The 20,804-nt window shown below is 49.5% G+C and overlaps 2 protein-coding genes across 2 annotated transcripts in view; one reads left to right on the plus strand and one right to left on the minus strand.

Annotated features, from left to right (window-relative positions):
• Positions 1 to 20,804, minus strand: part of LOC119461573 (NADP-dependent malic enzyme-like) — a 162,220-nt gene that overhangs the window by 5,811 nt on the left and 135,605 nt on the right. The window contains 6 exon segments of the mRNA XM_037722928.2: positions 5,962 to 6,132; positions 7,935 to 8,077; positions 9,594 to 9,711; positions 13,000 to 13,113; positions 13,662 to 13,759; positions 14,883 to 14,992. Coding sequence (XP_037578856.2) covers positions 5,962 to 6,132; positions 7,935 to 8,077; positions 9,594 to 9,711; positions 13,000 to 13,113; positions 13,662 to 13,759; positions 14,883 to 14,992 — 754 coding nt within the window.
• Positions 6,095 to 20,804, plus strand: part of LOC125947814 (uncharacterized) — a 115,656-nt gene continuing 100,946 nt past the window's right edge. Inside the window, exon 1 of the mRNA XM_049673233.1 lies at positions 6,095 to 6,155. The gene's annotated coding sequence lies outside the window, so the exon portion shown is untranslated. The remainder of the gene's footprint in view (positions 6,156 to 20,804) is intronic.

The following is a 20,804-nucleotide window of genomic DNA, read 5'->3' on the forward strand; positions in this document are numbered from 1 at the left end:
CGCGTCTGAAAGGTTCAACTACGCGCTCTCCGTCATGGCTACAACGATGTCTTTCGTCTTGTCACTAGCAGACCCGTGACGAGCTCATTCACACTAGGCTGACAGGACACCGATTTCGGTCTGCCGACTGTTGGCGACAGCGTTTTCCTTCCTTTAAGCCATTGGCCACAGCGTTTTCCGTCCTTTAAACTACTTTCGTCATCAGTCGGCAGACCTAAATTAAAGTCCCTATATAAGAAAAGTACTGCCATCTACTCTTTCCTCCGTCACCTCCTCTCCTAAGGCGCGTGCTTTTTTCTTTATTTTTTGCTTGCGAAAGCAAGTCGACGGTGGCGGCCCTAGAAAGTCCACGTTGAAACTGGATGGATGGATGGATGTATGGATGGATGGATGGATGGATGGATGAGGCTGAACCCTTTAAATCGGGCGGTGGCATACGCCACCTAGCCGTGACTACAGTGGAATCTCGATGATACAAATCTCACGGGGTCACGAAAAATATTCGTATTAGCCGAAATTTGTATCATTGAAACGCAATTAAAACTAGGCAAATGCGGGGATCAGATCGCGAAAATCGCGAGAAAAAAAAATCGATTTTTGAAAACCACGCGTTTGCAACGCCTAATCTACGCTGCATCAAAATGGTTAAGCTGAAAACGCACTAAAAGTGCCCGAAAAGATTAATTCGTCAGTGCACAGGGTCAGAAAACAGCTTTGAATCGCACAAAATCACCGCAGTTCACAGAGACATATATCCTATTTCTCGCCACCGAGCGCCGCCATCTTGGTATCGTTCGAAAGCTCAAGGTTTCGCCGTTCCGCTTCTTAATACATCCGTAGTCGCCATCTTGTAACAAACGCAAAAAACAAAAACAAAAGAAGCGCGGGTCTGCGAAAGGTAGTCACACGGGCCCTCCGATGAAAGCGGGCCTCCGATTGGCTGCCGTGCTGAAAGGCGTCTCTCCATTGGGTGCTGCTGTGACAGGGGCAAGATTGCAACCGCAGTTGTCTGCTTCGTAAACCACGCCGGCGTCTTCACTTGACACACAGAATTCGGATTACTGAGAGCTCCCAGTTTAGTGATGGATCGTCGCTCGTTGGAGAAGAAATTTTGGATGAAGCACGCCTTCGGAATGCGGAAGCGCAAGCCTCCTATACGGCAAGAAAAATACGGCGATTAGCGGGAGAAGCGGAGGTGAACCCAACTGAACGTGCCGCGCTACCTTGCACCGTGGACTACGTGCCGCGCTATCTTGCACCATGTGACTCCGGCAACGAAACAGAGACAATCGCCCTGTGCCATCGGCACCGATAACGCAGTCGACGGAAGACGCGCCAACGGAGGCCCCCGTGCCTCGGCGTACGGCCGCGCGAATCAGCCGAGATCGTATCTCGGTAGACACAGCTCGCTGCAACTAGGCAAAATAGAGAGTAATAGTTGAGCGGCTCAGCGGGCCAGCGGGCCCAGCGAACGAGCGGAGACGCCAACTGCGCATGCGCGGCCCGCTGGGACATCCAGCGTGTTCACGGAGCGCGCCGCTCGCCCGCTCATTTCGTCTCTTCAGCGGAGCGTGCGCAGCGGACGAGCGTGCGAGCGTTTTCAAGAAGCGGCAGCGAACGCGAACGTTCTTTTCGCATAATATTTCTTTTCTTTTTATTGCGATAGCAATTATATGGGCACTCAAAAGCAGATTTCTGCCGTCGGCGTCGCCGTCGCCGTGAGGTTCCGTATGACGTCAATGGAGATGAAATCGTCGCCGCGCGCCGAACGCTGTATGTGCGAGTGAAAGGGCGCGAGGGACGCGCGCTTTCACAGGGAGTGAACGCACGGCGGAGAACAAACGCGCGTTCTGCTCTGTGCTCTCTTAAGGGCTGCAGAAGTAGGCGTCTCTTTCCTCCTCTACAATCACCATATATGTAGAGCAAACGTCCCTTCTTCCGACGCACGAAAGGCCGTGGTGGGGAGGGAAGGGAGGCGACGTTTAGCTGCGGCACCAAGTGCCTATTTATATCACAGGCTCCGGCAACAGTCACCAACGCCGCACGCATTTTGAGCGGACGCGGGCAAAACGCCGACGGCGTCGACAACAGTTCTGCGTGTTGCCGGTGCTGCTGCATGTCCAAGTTTATACAGCTGATAAAGCTGCTATCATTACTCCGTATAACTCTCTTCAAGTTTGCTATCGCAATTGATGCTTCACCTTTCAGGTGAAACTGCGACAACTTTTTTTAATATTTTTCTTTTCTTTTTTTAATATTTCAAATAATATTCTTTTCGCAGTAACTTCAATTTTATTCGGCAGGTAACGCAGCAAAGTCTCTGCTTGATCGAGAGTAACTTCAACCTTGTTCAACAGATGGCGCAGCAGTACTATCCGCTGGAACGAGCGGGGCGTCGCTCAGCTATTACTCTTCTTTTCATCTTGCGCTCCGCTGTCCCCTCCGCTCCATCGCTGGGCCCGCTGGCCCGCTGAGCCGCTCAACTATTACTAGCCATTGTCGCAAACACAAAGAACGCGGCCCGAAGCACAGCAGCCACTCCGTCCGGCCGATGGCACGCGGAAAAGGAGGAAAAGCAAAAAAGCAACAAAAGCGCCACCGCTTCAAACTCTTCGCGCCCAGTCGCGGCCTCCGCGCTGTCCGGGGAGTGAGATTCTTGTGGAAAGGGGGTGAAATGTTGGGTTAAGTGCAACGCGATAACTGTCTCTCAATAGAGGACACCTCAACCGCGTTGCACAGAGGGGAAGTGGGACTGATAGTTAGAGAAGAGAAAGATCGCAGAGGCAGGGGCAGCAGCAGTGTCAGATGCGCCGGAGGCGCGGGAAAGGGGAGGTCAGGGTTTAGACTCGGCCAGTGAGGCCGGTGTCGTCAACGAAGCTCAGGAGGGCACGGTAGAGCTTCGCGTGACTTGATGAGCAGCCCGAGGGGTGCAGAATTTCCTCCGCTGTCCGGGGCCGCGTCCGCGCCTCCGCACCAAAAGAGAAAGGGAGAAAGCGCGTGACTGCGCGCTGTTCTCTTTCGCGGCCGTCGGTGGGGCGGCGTTTATTCGTATCAACAGACGCGGGTAGAACATCGATTCGTAACAACCGTTCTCTAGCACGTTGCAAAGTAATGGGGCTCGGCCGGGACCACAGAAAAATTCGTATCACACGGAAATTCGTATTAGCCGTGATCGTATCATCGAGATTCCACTTATTAACATAATTTGTACTTTGTGGTGGGTGAAATTTCACCCCTGCCTTGATTTTAGCCAACAATCAGATAACCTCCGTTTGGTTATTTCTACCCGCTTAAAGTCTATTTTGCCTTCACTGTCGCTAAACGCCAATGCTTTGAAAAAATCAGGCCCGTTGCTTTGCACTGTAGGGTTAAGCTCTTTACAGAAAAGTATGAGGTGTTCAGCCGTTTTCTCTTCTCCACACGCACAGCACAACGTGTCTATACCTTGGTACTTGACTCGGTACATCTTAGTCCGCAATACTCCCGTCCTGGCTTCAAACAACAAAGAGCTTCCCCTAGAATTATCATAGATATTTCCTTTCGCAATTTCTTGCTTGAAAGTTCTGTATGTCCCCAGTGCTGATTTCGTCTGCATCCTTGTTCTCCACAGACCCCTCTCTGTTTCTTTAACCTTTTTCTTAACCGCTGTTTCCTGGTTTGCACCCATCCTGCAGTCCAAATATTTGATTGATAATTTTCTGGTCAGCTTCCTCCATTTTGTGTCAACATTCCTCATGTACAAATAACTGAAAACTCTCCTTGCCCACCCCTTTTGTGCCATTTCTCTCAATCGCTCCTCAAATTCTATCTTGCTGCCGGCTTCCCTGCCCTCGAATGAAGTCCATCCCATGTCACCCTGTACCCCCTGATTTGGTGTATTTCCGTGCGCTGCCAGAGCCAGTCTACCTACCCTTCACTGCTTAACTTCCAACCTTACTCGAACCTCTGATCTCATGCACAGGACTGCATTGCCGAAAGTCAAACTAGGGACCATCACCCCTTTCCAAATCCCTCTCACCACTTCGTACCTATTGTAATTCCACAAGTGCCCTATTTTTCATCACAGCTGCATTTCTGCTACCTTTAGCCGTTACATATTTTTCATGTTCCGTTAGGTACTCAGCCCCATTGTTTATCCACACTCCAAGATATTTGTACTTATCCACCACCTCCAGCGTAACCTCCTGTATCCTATGCTCGCTGCCCTGATTATCATTAAAAATCATGACTGCCGATTTTTCTTTAATAAACTTCAAACCTAAGCTATCTCCCTCTTTACCACAGATGTCCATTTATCTCTGCAAGTCTTCCTTGCTGTCAGCCAACTTTCAGGCCGGGTGCGCACCGCACCGCCGCCGCCGCCGGCAACTGCGGCTGCGCAGAGGACTTTCAACATGGCTCTGAGGTGAAAAAAAAATGTCACAGTTTCGCCCTAATGGCGAAGCAATGAATGCGATAGCAACACAGCAATGTCATACGAAGTAAGGTGAGCGGCTTTGGTAACAATATGAATTGTAGTAAACATGAGCTGATTAAGTAAGCAGGTGTGCTGCGGCGTAAGTAGACCGACATGAAGAGAGACTCGATGACCACGAGAAGGCGCGTGTGAAACGGTGGTGTTGATGAGAAGCGCTTCCCGTGGGCAGCGCGCGTGCGAAGGGACACACCTGTAGCGCTGCACTGCCGATCCGGGCAGCATTACATGTGTAGCGTGCGTTGGAAAATGTGACCCGACTATTACTAACTGAATGAACAAGCGTGGTGTGAGCGCGCACAAACAAACATGAAGAGATCACACTGAATGACTGCAGACGACTGTCAAAACGCTGGCAGCAAGCATACGCCGCTGCGGGCGAAGGTAGGTGCGGTGTATCGCTTCAACAGGAACTGAGCCGCGAATGCACGGCTCATAAAGGTCAGAGCCGTGTGGAGATAAGAGACGGTGCGGCGAGCGACGAGCGCGGTTGTTGGCAGAAGTGCGCCTCCCCCCCCCCCCCCCCCCCCCGCTTCCTCCGGCGCTGGCTTCCTGCTTTCTTGCTTGCGCGCGGGAGAGATAAGAGACCGTGCGGCCGAGCGACGAGCGCGGTTGTTGGCACAGTAGAAGTGCCCCCCCCCCCCCCCCCCCGCTCCCTCCGGCGCTGGCTTCCCGCTTCATTGCTTGCGCGTGGGGGATTGAGTGCGTTCGCTCTCCGTGATAGCGTGCGTCGCAGCACGCTTGCGCTCGGGCATACGGCGCGCGGTGAAGATTTTATCTATACGGAACCTCACGGCGACGGCGACGACGACGGCGACGGCTACGGCGACGGCGACGCCGACGGCAGAAATCCGGTTGAAGTGTCCATATAATTGCTATCGCAATAAAAATATATATATAAAGAAGTCAAAGCGCGCGCTATCATCGTCTAATCGGAGATACAGGAGAGAGCGAAGCGGCGTTGATCAAAGGATGGCGGTACTTTTCTTATACAGGGACTTTAACCTAAATGGGTGTCCTGTCGGCCTAGTGTGAATGAACCTTGACGAGCTCGGTCTCAGAATGACTCAAGCAGCTCACGCTTTCTTCGGGCACTCACCGGTGCCAAGTAACGTTGATAACAGCGTCGGCAGCACCGACAGAGTGCTCGCTCTGGCATCGAATGCATAGCTACCGATGATAAGAGGAAAATGTCGCGAGAACACCCCGCTAGCCTCGACACCACAGTCAGTTCCAGTCGTCACGGCTACGTACCACGGCAACTGCAGTCCAACCTACCGAATCAGCCGGATCTTGAAGTGCACCTTTTTCCTGCGTTATTTCTAGCCACTCGCCTGTTTCGTGGCGCTCATTATACGTATCACAGTGCCGTGAACTCAAATCGCGGTTTGAAGCTGGCGAGCGTGACAGACGTTTGCTTGTCTTTCGCAACGAAACAATCCCGTCACTGAAATCGGTGGCGAGACACAATGTTGACAGAACTCTACCTTGGCAGCGATGAGGAAGACCTCGTCGCCGATTGTGGTGACTCCACAGGCGGACACGGCGAGGGCGATCCCAGGGAAGATGTACGCGTTGTTGCCCTGTCCCGGGTAGTAGGTCTTGCCCTTGTACTTGAACGGCGGGAACGGGCTGCCACTGGCGAACACGCACTTGCCCTGCGAAGGATAACAAAGCACAGGTAAGGGCGACACCTTCTCTCGATTCCTCATACCTAGCTTCTATATATCATCGCTCTGCGTGTACTATGGCTGACAGCAAACTCAAAGGTGCTTGCGCACGTAAGTAAACAGTGTGGGCAGAGCGTTCCACCTAACTGTAGATCTGTAACGCTGTTGCGACATTTCGCATGCTCTACAGTAAATCTTACTGGCAATTACTGTATTGGTTGCGAATTGTTATGGATACACGGGATGAGCGAGAGCATCAAGAGCGACACTCGAGCGGCGTTCCACTGCCCCATGCTTCCAAATCCCGAGCTAGCACGTACTGCGTAGCTCTCTCTTTTCAGCAGCGATTTGAGCATTTATTTCACATTAAATAGAGCTTCCAAAAAAAACCACAGCGTCAATGCTGACAGAGCTACCTGTCACAGTAGCGAATTCGCTATTTAATGCGTTCGCCCGAAGCGCACCGATGACGAAAAAAAAAAAAGAAAGAAAAAAAGCAGGAAGAAAATCGGGGAGGAAAGCAGCTTAGGTGGAATTTTACAGCGTTACCAGGTGCTTGATTCAACGAATATACGGGAGGAGAACAAGTCACTCCGGGAATAGACCACAGGTTTTGCAGGCAGGCGTTGATTCATGGAGTTTAAAGGGACAAAAGAGAAACACTGAATTAGTTTAGCCTGATAATGGTTTCTTCCAAACTCCACTTTCCTTAATTTCGCGGCAACATGTTGATAATTAGAAGATAAAATTCAGGTAAAGATACAATGTGTTGGCATTCGCGCCGAAATCACAGCACCGGCAAGTCTGGGTGACGTCACGTATTTTAAAATATTTCTTTTGATATTCGGGCTGTTGTGGTTCAGTGAGTCGTAGTAGCACTAGTAATTGGTTGTTTATTTTTATAAAAGGATAGTGTTGAGTAAAGGACCGGGAGAGAGGGTAGCAGAAGATGATAGAGTAAAGAGATGCTATTTACATATTTACAACAGAGCGGCTATTTAGGTAAAAGTTATTCATAGTTCGCTTGGCGAAGTGCCTTCCTCGAGAGAGTTTGTCACCTGGTTCCTGACACCAGCGAATTCTTGAAATTTTCTTGGCTTAGTCTACTGCTCCATATACAACGTAGTCCATCCGTACCGATAAACAGTTAAATACAGGATCTAGCAGCTGACCAGGCGTCTTCTCACGGTAACACTGGCGTTTTCGATATTCTAGAAGGCTGATTTACCAATACTGCTCAGATAATTTTTCATCTTTAGTGTAACGTCTAAGAGCAGCACTGGGGCTATGCGAGATGCCGTGGTGAAGGGCTCGGGATTCATTTTTGAACTCCTGGGGTGCTTTAACGTGCGCCTAAGTACACGAGCGCTTTTGCTTTTCACTACCATTGAAATGCGACCGCCGCGATCGAATATCGAACCTGCAACATCGAGCTTAGCAGCAGAACGCCATAGCCACTGAGTGACGCGGCCGGAAGGGGCAGTTGTATACTCGATCGACAGAGGGCTAATTTGGGCCGATTGGTACAGTCGCGTCCAATATGATCTGCAACATGGTGCCCATGGTCGAAGGGGCCCCCAAGACTGCACAGCGGCACCGATGCACGTAAACTGGTTTAACAAAAAAAAAAAAAAGAGTAACTGAAACAGTGCTTACTTCTCCATTTCAATTGAACGGGACGAAAGGAGACGATCGACACATGGAGCGCTCGCATGTCTCTCGTCTTCCCTCGTAACCGTTAAAAAAAAGCACCGTTTCTTTCTTCGCGCACATTCATACTGTATACTCACGTCGGTGTATGTGTACGCAGCGTCGGCGGTACACTCGGCCTTGTGCGTCGGGTTGCTCAGGGCGAACACCACGGGTCGCTCGGCATTCGCGCACATGCACTCCAAGATCTCCTTGTTGAATGCGTTGCTCTGCGCCGACGCGCCTGCAAGGGAAATGGATGAGGGGGTAGAGGGAAGGGGGGGAAGTGTAGTTCGCCATCGCTGGCAGTTTTCGTATATACGTGCGTGAACTTCACTCAGTGCTGCTCCTTTGGAATTTTCATCTTGACTGAGGTGCCCAAAGCCAAAGCGTACCCACATTAAGAGGTATGCTCGACGCCTATATAGAGCAGGGTGTCGAGAGTGATATCATAAAACAGTCGTTGTTGCAGGGCTTATTATTCGTTATGAGTCGGACAAGCACTTGTCTTGTCGGAGTACCTGTCCACATCACTGCCATATCTGTTAACAATAGCAGCCCGTGCGTGTCCGTCCTGTGTGCAAAAAAGGATTGACATCGAGGCACCGCATACAGTTGGCCCCTCGCAAGTTCGCTGCGTTGTCGACTTTGCGTGCCAACCTGCTTCTAGTATGTGTGAACTCGCAAATGAAATATTTTGACCCAGAGAGTGTCGAACTGTTGCGGTTCGCCGTGCGACCCTCCAGTCGCTGTCTATAAACACCACTGGCGACAAGCCTGGCCGAGAAGCGGCCTTTTATCTGAAGAAGGATTCGCGCTTAATGTAACTTCTCGTCGTCTAAAGCTGATGAATTTATATCGCATCTCCGCTGCATACGGCATGACACATCGCCGTCAGAATCTGTTCTGTGCAAATCTGTATTAACCCCATAAAAGGCAGCTGAACAACGATGAGCCTATCTTCCTGCACCTGAGAAATTTTCTTGACCTTGCACACCCTTCTCTGAGCTCGACAGAAAATGGTGTACAATAGGAATAGGTGCGTTAACTGCAGCGAAGGTGTAGTTTACGTTAGGTCTCCTACTGGCGGCAGGAAATACGTCGGCCAGAAGGGGCATGCCTTAACCCCCAGAAGCCCAAACACAATCCCATATCATAGAGAAACAAAACAAATTCTTCACGTTTATTTCTGGTCGTGGAAAGTACATTCGTACCAATGGTAAGAAACAACGAAATGGTATGACTTTAATTAATGAATGTATAATTCAATCATTATTAATCGCTTTTCTGAGCTCTCAAGACCGTGAAACTTCACTTCAGCTTATAAAACGCTGCCGCGATCTTTGCGGTAAGTTTCTTGCGCTAACATCATAATTTTGAGGCATCAATAACTCCGCATGCCAAATGATACTTTGGGCCTTGTGGTATTAATGACAAGCCTAGTTAACCTAATAATAATATTTACAGTTCTGCGTCTAGTCACCCGAGCATTTGCGTACGTCAATGCAGCTACAGGCCACTGTTCCGGGAGTTTTGTAGTTACAGTGCAGCTATCGTTTTGGCAAGCAAAGCGGATCAAGCTATTCGAGAGATTAACGAGACCATGCAGAAAGTTCGGCTGAGCAAACAACAGCGGCTAAGCAAACGAGCACACAGCGAGGAATGTTTGATGCAAGTGACAAAACGCAGGGACGTATTAAGCATACGCGATCCATCGCTGTCGCATTCGTGAATACAGACGCGAATCAAGTTGTGCTTACCGATGAGAACGGTGGGCTTGACGAACTTGACGATGTCGGGCAGGTTGTTCATCTGCTTCACGTCCTTGGCGAACTTCTCCTTGTGAGACTGCGTGCTGTCACCGTTCGGGGCACGGTCCTGTACCGCAACGGACATGGCAACCGACAATGAATCATCGTCAACGTCGAGATCGTCGTAGGCTAATAAGCTCACTGACGTGCGAGCATACCGCAGTCATTAGTGTGTGCGAGTGCCAGTGAATGCGTAGGAAGTGAGTGTGAACGCAATTGGTGAGTGGACGTGAACGTGAGTGCTATAGGCGATTGTACAAACATAATATACAGGGTGTTTCAGCGAACACTTTCGAAATTTTTAAAGGTTGCCTGTGGCAGATAGCACAATTCTAGTTCACGAGCTGGTCTACTCGAATAGGCGGACATTAGTTGCACAACAATTTGAATGCACAATCGACTAATTAACCAAAATTCACTGATAAATTTTCTTACGAATTACCTTATGGCCCATATTGCAATTCACAAATTCCAGCCGTGGAGTTTGCAAGGCGGATCAACTTCGAACAAGTTCGCAGGATGATGCCGGTTTCGAGATACTAATTCCCGAACTTTGCGGATAAATGCATTGTCATTCCAGGTACTTTTGTGCTTCAATGCATGAAACGACGGGTTATTAAGAAAGTAACTGGCATGCAAATGCATTTATCTGCAAAGTTCGGGAATTTATATCTCGAAACAGGTATATTATATATCGCACGTGAAGGACAGCACTCCTCCCTTGCACTCCTCTTCAACAAATACACGCCTTCAAGCGCATCATTCCTTTAATGAAGTGAATAGCTTTCTTGAAGCATACGGCTATTAGCTTACTTCTACAATCGTCGTCGATGCTTTCTGCACAATATTTTTCTCTGTTTATTCTTTGTCTTCCTAATCACGGTAAAAAGAACATAGCGTGAGGCTCATCAATTCATGCACACATGTCACTCCCACCACTCCAAATTCTATCCGGTCCCCTGGAATGCTATACCTAGAGTGCGCCGAGCGCGATAACCTAACTACACGTTTTAGACATGTGTAACCAGTTTTACAAAGGTTTTTACTGCTTCCATAACATCCCCATCGCACGTACAGTACCAGGAAACAAGCGCCCAGCATGCTGCATATATATTTGTGCAAACTCGAATGTGTAAGTGCATACATGATCACATTCCTCCGTGTGTTATCTACATACGAGGGAAAGTCAAAAAGTAAAGTGACTTTTGCAATTTCTCGCACTGCGTTGCGAACTAAACTGAAACCTGCAATCTGATCCAAACGTCGTGGAAAACTATGAAAAGGTGTCATCCTGCAGCAAGCAAACGCTCGGCCACGTTCCGCCAAACGGACGGCCGAAACAATAAAGGAGTTGGGATTCAACTTACTGGAACACCTGCCATACAGTCCAGACCTGGCATCAAGCGATTTTCATATGTTTGGACCTTTGAAGGAAGCGCTCAGGGGAACAAGATTTGCAACCGATGTAGAAGTAATTGATGCGGTGCAAAATTGGTTACAGGTGCCATCAAAAAACCTTTTTTCCGACGGAATCAAAAAACGTGTGAAACGTTGGGCAAATTGCGTTGAAGTGCAGGGAGGTTATTCATAAAAATAATGTATGTTTCAGTTTTTTATCATTAGAATAAATGTACCTTTTCTCAAAAGTCCCTTTACTTTTTGATTATCCCTCGTACATGGTCACTTTACTGCCACTTTTTTTTAAACGCACTACTGTATTAAGCTCCAGCAATCCATGCCACCACTAATTCCCTTTTAGATGCATAAACGAGCACTCGTGTGCTGACCGCAAGACAAACTGCATTTTATTTGCATCGGATCTGAAACATTCTGTTATGAGCTTCACATGAAGGCGTACGTAATGAAACACCGAAAAATATTGTAAGTTAGCACTCTAAACCACACGTACCGCATTGACCGCACCCATTTTCCAATGTAACTCGCAGCGACCCGAGGCCTTCTCGAATAGTGTAATAGCCATAATGTGGCAAATGGAGACAGCAACAGGTTAGAGTGCGTCGCCTTCGTAAACATACGTGAAAGAGAAAGAAAGAAAAAGAAAGAAAGAAAGCCTCGCGACGTCTTGCTTCAGATGTCTGTTTCATGGCCCCTTCGTTATTCCTTCCTCAACTTCACTCCTTAAGTTACTTCCGACTGAGTTCGAATTCAAGTCGTACTTGATGAGACAGCAATTTTGCAGAATTAATGAGTTTACAAATATCTCGAATTTTAGCAGATGTGAATAATCTATAGACAAACTATAAGTTCGTAAACAAGGACCACGTGACGTCACTGGCGCATATGAGCAAAGAAAAAAAAGCTCTGATCGAGCTGGCTACTTCATTTCGTAGCAGCAACAATATGCCACCTTAGGCAGCTTTCCTATACGACGATAAAAAAAGCAGCAGTGACAATAAAGATCACGTGCGCATTCCAGAAGCTATTCACGACGTTATTGCTCGGAGGATGGTTTATAGACCGCCTACTCGCCGTCGTTCTTTAGCGCCATGTGTGGGGAACTTATCGATACTCTCTCATAGTTTTCGCACGAGTTCTGCATGCATTGCGTAGTACATTCGCCTAACCTCAGTCGTCGCAGCAATACCCGGCGAAATATGTGCGAGCTGATCATGCTCTTATATTCAGCCACAGGCCCATATCTATATTCAAGTGAACCTTCAGCTTTCGTTCTTACCTCATCCGGCTGAAGACTCTGTACCACAACAAAACAAAAAATCGTTCATGTAAATATCATAAAGAACTGCTGTGGTGCGACTACAAAACATGCTATTTCGCTGTCCGACGCCGTCTCTAACGGCGAGACATCACATGTTGCTTACTAGCATGTTCAAAGGTGGCATAATAATATATCCAGCCCATTCGGTCAATTATGAAGAAAGCAGATGCGAAATCCGACAGGCTTAAATGACTGCCCCAATATTAGGCCTGGTCGTTTGTGTTATTTAAGGTTTTCACAGAGCAGCTGTACTGTGGCCCGGTCCCCAAGAAAAAGCGAAAATATAATTAGCTTGCGCACCCATACGAGAAGATTTTACTAGAACACGGCTATCAACGGCGACTTCATTCCTGTACTGAAAAACAATGAGATAATAGGAGGATCCTGGGCAACCGAAGCTCGTCATCAATGAGCCCTGCGACTCTTTAGGAGTAAACGTGATCAAGCAAGGATGTTTTTTTTTTAATGCTATATTTGGTCACCCTATAAATCTGAGAATCGCTTGCCGAGTTAGCGACGCGTGATGAAAGAACACAGAGGAATTAGAACACAAAGAACTATGAAAATGAGTATGAATGAAGTGACTCATAAGTATAGCAAAAACGAATCAACTCCCACCTTGACGATAAGACCTCTGGAGTCGAGCATCCAGATGCTATTTCTGGCATCTGCTTCGCTGGTGCCTTCTGTGACCATGGCCATGACCAGTAGCTCGGCGATGCCCAGGGAAGCCTGCGAGTAGGCCCCGGTTAGACACGACAGCAAAAACGACGAAACCATAAAGACGTAATCGTACTTGCATTTTTCATCGAAAGTGTTCACGGCTTTTTTTTTATTCATTACAAATTTCTTCCAACCATTTACATTTTCCACGTGTCACATGTATTTGATTAGCGCTAAATCGCAGTTGGCGTCGAGATAAAGCTTCCTCTTAAGCCAAGTTAAAGTAGCCACAGATGAACGACGCGCATTAGCAGAGTTTCACTTTGTCTCTAGCTTGTGGTAGTTCAAGCATAATTCCCGTATTCTTAAACAAAAATTCGCCTCTGAAGAAATTCAAGAACTCTAGTCCGGCAACTGTCGTTTGCCTCGTTTGCGTCCACTGGCTCCAGTGGAAGCGAACGCAGTGCAATTGCTCATCTGAGAATACGACACCCGCATTTCCACAACGTGCAGGCGGCAAGTCGAAATGCGCGCATACCGCTTTCGTGCCGAAGTGTGTACGTACGTGCACATAGCCAAAGCGCGAGGTAGCCGTATAGCAGCGATCTTGTTCTCACCTCTCCGGCTCCCATGAAGAGGAACTTGTTGGAGGACAGAGGTGTCTTGGTGATCCGCATGCTGGCCAGGAGACCGGCCACTGCCACGGATGCGGTGCCTGTGGTGCGCAGGAAGATAGTGTATTAGACATATGGCTTTATTTGGGCTACTTCCCCACCCTCTTACTCTCTCTCCATTTTCCTTCCTGCACCCCCTTCCCCCAGTGCAGGGTAGCAAACCGGAAGTGCGTCTGGTTAACCTCCCTGCCTTTCCTCTCTTCTATTTCTCTCTCTCTCTCTCGCCCCTGGTTTTCGTGTTTGGGGGACGGCGATCTAACACGGTGGAGGGTAAGCACTAAGGGTGAGGAGGACAGCGAAAATAGAGAAGGAAGCACATGCGCAGTGGAGGAGGAGAGAGGGAGGCGCGTGACTGGTTGATGCAGATGATGTAAAACACATAGGAGGAGAAAGTACCCCTTACTCTAAAGAGAAACACGAAAGGGTAACCGGAAAGCAATTGATGACATTGACAATCGGATTCGATTATTTCTGACGGAACTTTTTAGGGGATCTCCGATGCTCTAACACGTTCAGCCGCAAATATTGTAACCGCCTCCCATAACCACCTCTCTCTCTCTCTCTCTCTCTCTCTCTCCCCACCACACACACACACACACACACCTACTGAAATTTACAGTTCGCAGGGTTGCGAGCAAAAGTGCAATTTTGTTGCTTCTCTTGATGTTGTTTTTGGTAACTTATGTGAGGCAGCAAAACTGCAGAACGCGTTGTATTTTTAGTTCTTGTGTTTTCTATGCAGTTCAGTCTCAGATTTCTCTTGGTACTCATTTGTGGTAGCATGTAAAATCACAAAAATTGCGAAAGTTCCCTTAGCCTATTTTATGTTTTGTTTTCTTTAATATTTCTGCAATTGACTGACTTGCATCTCCATCCATTCTCAGGAACTGCAAAACGTACTGCTTCTCTGTAATTCATTTTAATGCAACTGAATGCACACATGCGTTAGCGAACCTGATTTATCGGTGTAATCGTTCATTTCATCTCACTTTGTTATCATTTATGAATTCAACGTTGCACCGTTTGTCGTGAAACTAATGACAGAACAGCTGCAAGCATTTCCCACTTTATATGAATGAATGAATGAAAGCGCTAAACCCCGTCTCTCGCGTCACGCAAGTGTGTTTCGCTTTCCTGAAATATTCTACCGCTGGCGATTCTCACCTTGAATGTCGTCGTTGAAGGTACAGTAGCTGTTCTTGTACTTTGCGAGCAGCTTGAACGCGTTTCGGTTGCCAAAATCTTCGAACTGGATCAGGCAATTCTTTCCGAACCTGGAAGAGACAAACCAACGGCGAACTAAAGTAAAATTGCAGCGGCTATAGGGACAAGCACTCAATTTCTCCACCAAATAAGTTACTGCAGAAGCTGCGGCCATTAAATGCCACAGAAATAGTGCAAGTAGTCACAAATAGATTTGCAAGTATACGGGATTGAAATGCGTATCACCATTGGAAGAAGATTTAATTTCGAGACCATAGACCAGAAGGCAAGAAGATATTTACCTATAGGCGAATAAGTGTATGGTAATGAGTTATTCATTGAACAAGGATCAAGAACGCAGCTACCCAGCATGGACGAGAAGCAAATGAAATGGAGCTATTGCTAACAGCGCCGTAGATGCAGCCATCGCTCTTGACGGAAGCATGCAGGGTTGTCAGGGTACTTTACTAAGGCATCAAGTAAAAGTTAAGCCCCAACAAACTCACGCATGTAGGATGCGTTAACGAGTCATGAAATATATATAAAGCCGATCTGACGCGTCCAAGCATCGATGGACGAGCGAGGAGGGCATATATGCTGGCATACGCTGCTTGAAGCAACGCCAATCCAAGGTAATGGCGAGCGCGTGTCGTCTGCGGCGATACCGCTCAAAAGATGCCCATTTCTCTATAACAGAACGGTGGCACCATCTATTACCGCGCGGCGTGTTTCGCTGTAGCCGTTAGGCCTTAATAACGAATCGTCAAAGAAAACAAAATACACCGAGAAAGCGCTGGACCTTGCTGCTGAGGTGAGGTAAAGTGTAGCGAAAGTCTACAGCGCCATTTACTTCCTGTGAAGAGGGCCGACAGGCTAGGAACTACTACCCGCTGGCCTAAAGCAGGCAGGCCTAGGTAGGCGAGGTGCCGCCATGTCTGGCGATGGCGTAATTTACGTTGCATCCATGCAAGGGAAGTCTGCGGGACACCTCGACAAAAACCGCTTCTGTGGTAAACAACAAAAACAAAATGAAGAAAAAACACGAAAACAAAACCGACTATTAAAGCAGCAGCGCAGATAGGACGAGGACAAAGGAACGTAAAAAAAAAAAAAAAAAAAAGACGCCGCGAGCGCTGATCTAGCAGCTGAGTTTGATTGTCGATGAACCGACATTCATAGGTAAAAATAATCGGTTTCGTGAGCATATGAAAGGAACATCTTCAGGACGCAAACACACACACACACACACACAAGATCGATATGCGATAGCATTTGTGTGTGTGTGTATGCGATAGCATAATTCAGGAGTGCAAAAATGACTTTTCGCGCGTTTTCTACGTTATCGCACTTGTATATAGTATTTCTTGAAATTTGTACAACGGTGTAACTTCCGTGTACGGTGGTAAGTAGACTAAAGAGCGGCCTCCCTTCCGTGTTATGCACAGCAAGCAAAGAGTTCATTTTCAGCCGGAAGGCAACATACAGAGCGTTCCGCTCGTTTTAGCACATAAATACATCTGCGGAGCACGCACCGGCCGTTATAGTTTGTGTTACCAGGCAGTGCCAGCCTGGCACCCGGAGACAAGCAAAAAATGAAGAAAAAAAAGAGCAACCTCTTATTTTCATGCCTATAAGGAATTTTAAACGTTATGCAGTGATGATGGAATCTTGCCGGCACTGGGCCTCGCTATCCTTGCCCAAGCAGGGGCCGATCGGCGCTCACATCTAGAGCACTGCACGGGCCGTTTTTTCTTTTTTTTTTTTTTTTTTTTCAGCCCGGGCACGTTTTCACGTTGGGCTGCCCGCCCGAGCCCGACCCAAAGATTTATGACGAGACCCGGGCCCGGCCCGGGCCCCGAAATAACCTGTGTTACCCGCCCGGCCCGGCCCGCCACCCCTTTACCTTAGGCCCGAGCCCGGCCCGAGCCCGGCTCGATACCGGCCCGAACCCGGCCCGCGACCGAAAAGATCACCGAGCGGCATTAAAAAAAATGAATAAAGATGAGAATGAAAGGAATTTATTCTTAAGGCATAAATACATGTCATATGCAATTATTAACACCATTTGAGCGGTCTGAACGCAAATACCAGCGCTCGAAGTAGTACCAATGACCCTGCCGAGCAGTATCGCCAGCAGTTTCCAACGGCGCGACCTTAATGCGGCCCAATCCACTTCTATCGCAGCGCCGCCACAGTATTTTTCCACCTCGGGCGCCTCACTGCAAAGCATGCGCCGCCCCAGCCGCTCGTCCCACTCAACCGTATTCTAGTGCAGCCACGACCGGTCGTGAGCGCAGCGCATGAATGAAGTAAATGGAGAAAGAAAGCTTCTCGTTCCTCCATGGTACAGCGTAATGCGCTGCTGCTAGGCGGCCGGTTGAGAACATGCGTGCAATCATGGATGGACGCAGTGCCATATTTCAGCCGCGTGACGAATTATCGTATCTTACCAGTCATCGTTTTACCAATTCGCCTTTGAAGAATCAGCAAGTCGCACACGCGCTTGCACCACGCCGAAAGCATTAATTACATTGATTTAGATAAGGAATACAATGACACCCTTTGGTTTGAGGCGACTTCGGTCATCCTGGATTTTTACATTCTGTTCACACAGCGCAAAATACGACGGAAGAAGCAAAGGGAAGTTGTCACAAAAGAGCGCGTAATCCAAGCGCGCGCCGCGTGTCACGCAAGCCAGCGAAAGAACACGCCGGCCCCGCGACAACTTCAACAGAGGGGGAGAGCGCATACGCCTCAAACAACAACGCGAACAACGGCGCCTGGACGTCTAGAAGAGCCTTGAGGAAGCGACGTTAACCGGAGAGAGAGAGAGAGAGAGCACACGCGCGCGCCGAGACACCTTCTCACCCGGCGAGTCGAGTGAGAACTACAGCGCGAGCGTGCGCCAACAGCATGAGTCATCACCCCCCCCCCCCCCACCCCCCCTTGACAACGCGGTCGAAGGTACGAGAAAAGCCTCGAAGGTTCCCAAGCTTTGGCCATGCAATGCCTGTGACGGCTATATAACCGCCATGCGAGAATCGTCAGTAGGAGTTCTGGGAGTTGAGTCCGCACCGGTGATTTAACGTGAAGACCGAGCGTCTGCGGAAGAAGGGGATTCCCCGGCAAGCTAGTCGACGAGTTCATCGAGCGTCTGCATTTCCGGAAGAGGTTCCTTCTTCGAGATTTGCCCCGAGTTACGCCGAGATCGTCTGACAGGACCAACACGGGTGAATACGATTGGACACTTAGTGTTCCTATTCATTTTGTAATTTACGTGTTGGACTCTTAGTGCTTGTCGTGAATTATTTTCTTGTGTTTGTTAATACCCATCTGAATTGTATTGTGTTGTGTCTAGCCTAAGTGTGTAAGTGTGTGTGTAACTGCCTTGGGTGAAGAATATATTTTGTTGTGTTTTGACACCTCTGGGCTCTGGCTAGATCTTTGGACAGCAACCGGCGTTCGCTGGCGCGCCAGAGGGCCCATTCTTAGTTGTCCTTGCTTTCGTGGGATTATTTTCGGAAGCTGATAAGTCGGCTTTGGAATTTGGTCAGGCGTCTGCGCCTCGTTCACGGGGTCTGTGACAGAAGTACACAGGAGTAGCACTGCTAGCTTCCAGCTGCGCCGGGGCAACAGGTTTTTCAGAGTCGAGACGCGCGAGGATAACTCGATCGCTGCACGTTACATGCACACCACCAGAAAGTCCGAGCCCGGCCCGAGCCCGTGAAAAAACTGCCCTACCCGGCCCGGCCCGGCTCACGGGCCGGGCCCGGGTTTTCAGGTAAGCCCGAGCCCGTGCAGTTCTCTACTCACATCTCATCTAGACGCAGTGTCCTGATGATAATTTATTGTACTCTACATCTTTAATGTCGCATTATACACCAGCGTTCTTATCCCACTTTAATACACCGATAATCTGTTCTTCATTTACAATCGTTACCTTGAGCCGACCGATCGTCACTGGTTTGGCGCTCTATGGTCATCGTAGCCATTGTGTTATCTAACTCCACATCATCATCACAGAATATTGCCACAAACGTATGCGAACTTAAAGATATGCGATGCGTGATAAAATAGCTTGAGGCTTTTAGGGACGAAGTACCTTAGGGCCGAGCCTTGTCTCTAGTAGTCCGTAGCTCTGGTTGGCATGGAGACCGCTATGCATGTATGTATACGCATATATACATATATATATATATGTATATATATATATATATATATATATATATATATATATGTATGTATATGTATTGTAATGGAATAACGGAGACACAGAGACAGCACCCGTTCCTGGGCCGGCTGTTCTATTCTCTACCTCGTCGTCTTTTTTTTTCTCTGAGCGCGCCCGCAGTCCGAGCGCCCGAACCTAGGTGTCTTTTTCTTCATTACACTCGGCCACGCTGCTGAAAACAGCTCTGGTGGTTGTGAGGGCGCGCTGATGCTGCAAAATCGCTGCATAGTCATTGTCGGAAGTAGTCGTCGTTGAGACCGTCCAGCGCGCAACCAGCTCCTCGGGGGGTCGGCACTGACTGTTGCGCTCTGGTCGCGCGTCTTGCCGTCGATTGTCTTGCCGCTGAGCGTTGTCGTTTTCGGGCGGGGTTGGGGAGATTCCCTTGGAGGGTGCTCCGTTGATTTTTGTGGGTGGTGCTGCCGGTCTTCCCCTCTTTTCCTCAGGCTTTCGGGAACTGTCACAGGGATAGCTTGGGAGGCTGTCCACGAGTGGTGGTGCTCTGGGTGGCTTGAGGGCATGGTCGGAGCGATTCTGAGGCGGCGCTTCGTTGCGGTGGCCGCTGTGCCTTGGGAGCCGCGCTGACCCTAGGGGGAGCGCCTTAACGCCTGCGTGGATGCTGCGCTTGACGGCGATGGCTCCGGCGGGGGCGTTCCCGGAGATGGGCGACCATGGTGGTGGATGTCTCTGGTCAATGGCCGCTGACGCTTGCCTGAACACCGGGTCGTGATCTCTGGTGGCGGGAGTCGGTGCTGAGGGATTGCCACCGCCACTGCTGCTGGAACCACGATGTGTTGGCGTTGGTTGCAGCTGAACACTGGAAGACACCGCAATACCGCCACTGCTCCCCTGGTGCGGTGTTGGCCCCGGGCAACAGGCATCCCGAGGTGAAGGCTGCCCCGTGATGCCTCCCCTGCGACCCGGTACAAGTGAAACTTCCGAAGACGAGCACGAGGACGGCACCGGGTGGAGGGGGCCTGCAAGCGGCTGCTGCTGCAGCCCAGGGATGAGTGGGACGGGGCTCTGCACCATTCGGTCCAGGCCCTGGTCGGGTTCTCGCTGCTTGCGACGTAAGTCGAACGCCGCCTCGTAGACGGGCTGGCGGGCCACCTCGTTGGTGGATGGCGCCCCCTTTGCGGCAGGGGTGGCGTGTGCCGGACTGGGGCTTTTGCGATTATCCTCGGCCCTCAGCAGCCGTAGAGCCACGGCGGCTTGGTCCGTGTCCCAAGGGTCGCCGTACTGCTGATTGCCCGCATCGTCACCGCATGCGTCTGCTTCCGCCACCGCTGCGGATGCAGCTTCATCTGCTGTCTTGGAGGCCGTGCTGCCGAGTACGCTATGGAAAGCGGTGGACGCCGACGTGGAAATGCACGAACCGGAGGTCTGTGATTGATGCGGGGGTGGCTGAGGGATCGACTCGCTGCCGCTGTTGCTGAACCGGTGGTTCTCGGCCGCGATCTTCGACGACGACGAGCCGCAGCTGATGTTCGGGGATGTAAGGTCAGCGCAGGTATACGGGAGCGGGCGGAAAGCAGCTATAAGAGCTGCACACCATTCAAGCCAGGACCCCTGCTTGATGCCGTCGCACTTATCCCAAGCCTTGGCGGCACCGCAAAGACGGTTTGCCGCAACCTGCCATCTTTGTTGGTCTGACC

This window comes from Dermacentor silvarum, chromosome 8 (assembly GCF_013339745.2).
Source record: "Dermacentor silvarum isolate Dsil-2018 chromosome 8, BIME_Dsil_1.4, whole genome shotgun sequence".
NCBI lineage: Eukaryota > Metazoa > Arthropoda > Arachnida > Ixodida > Ixodidae > Dermacentor > Dermacentor silvarum.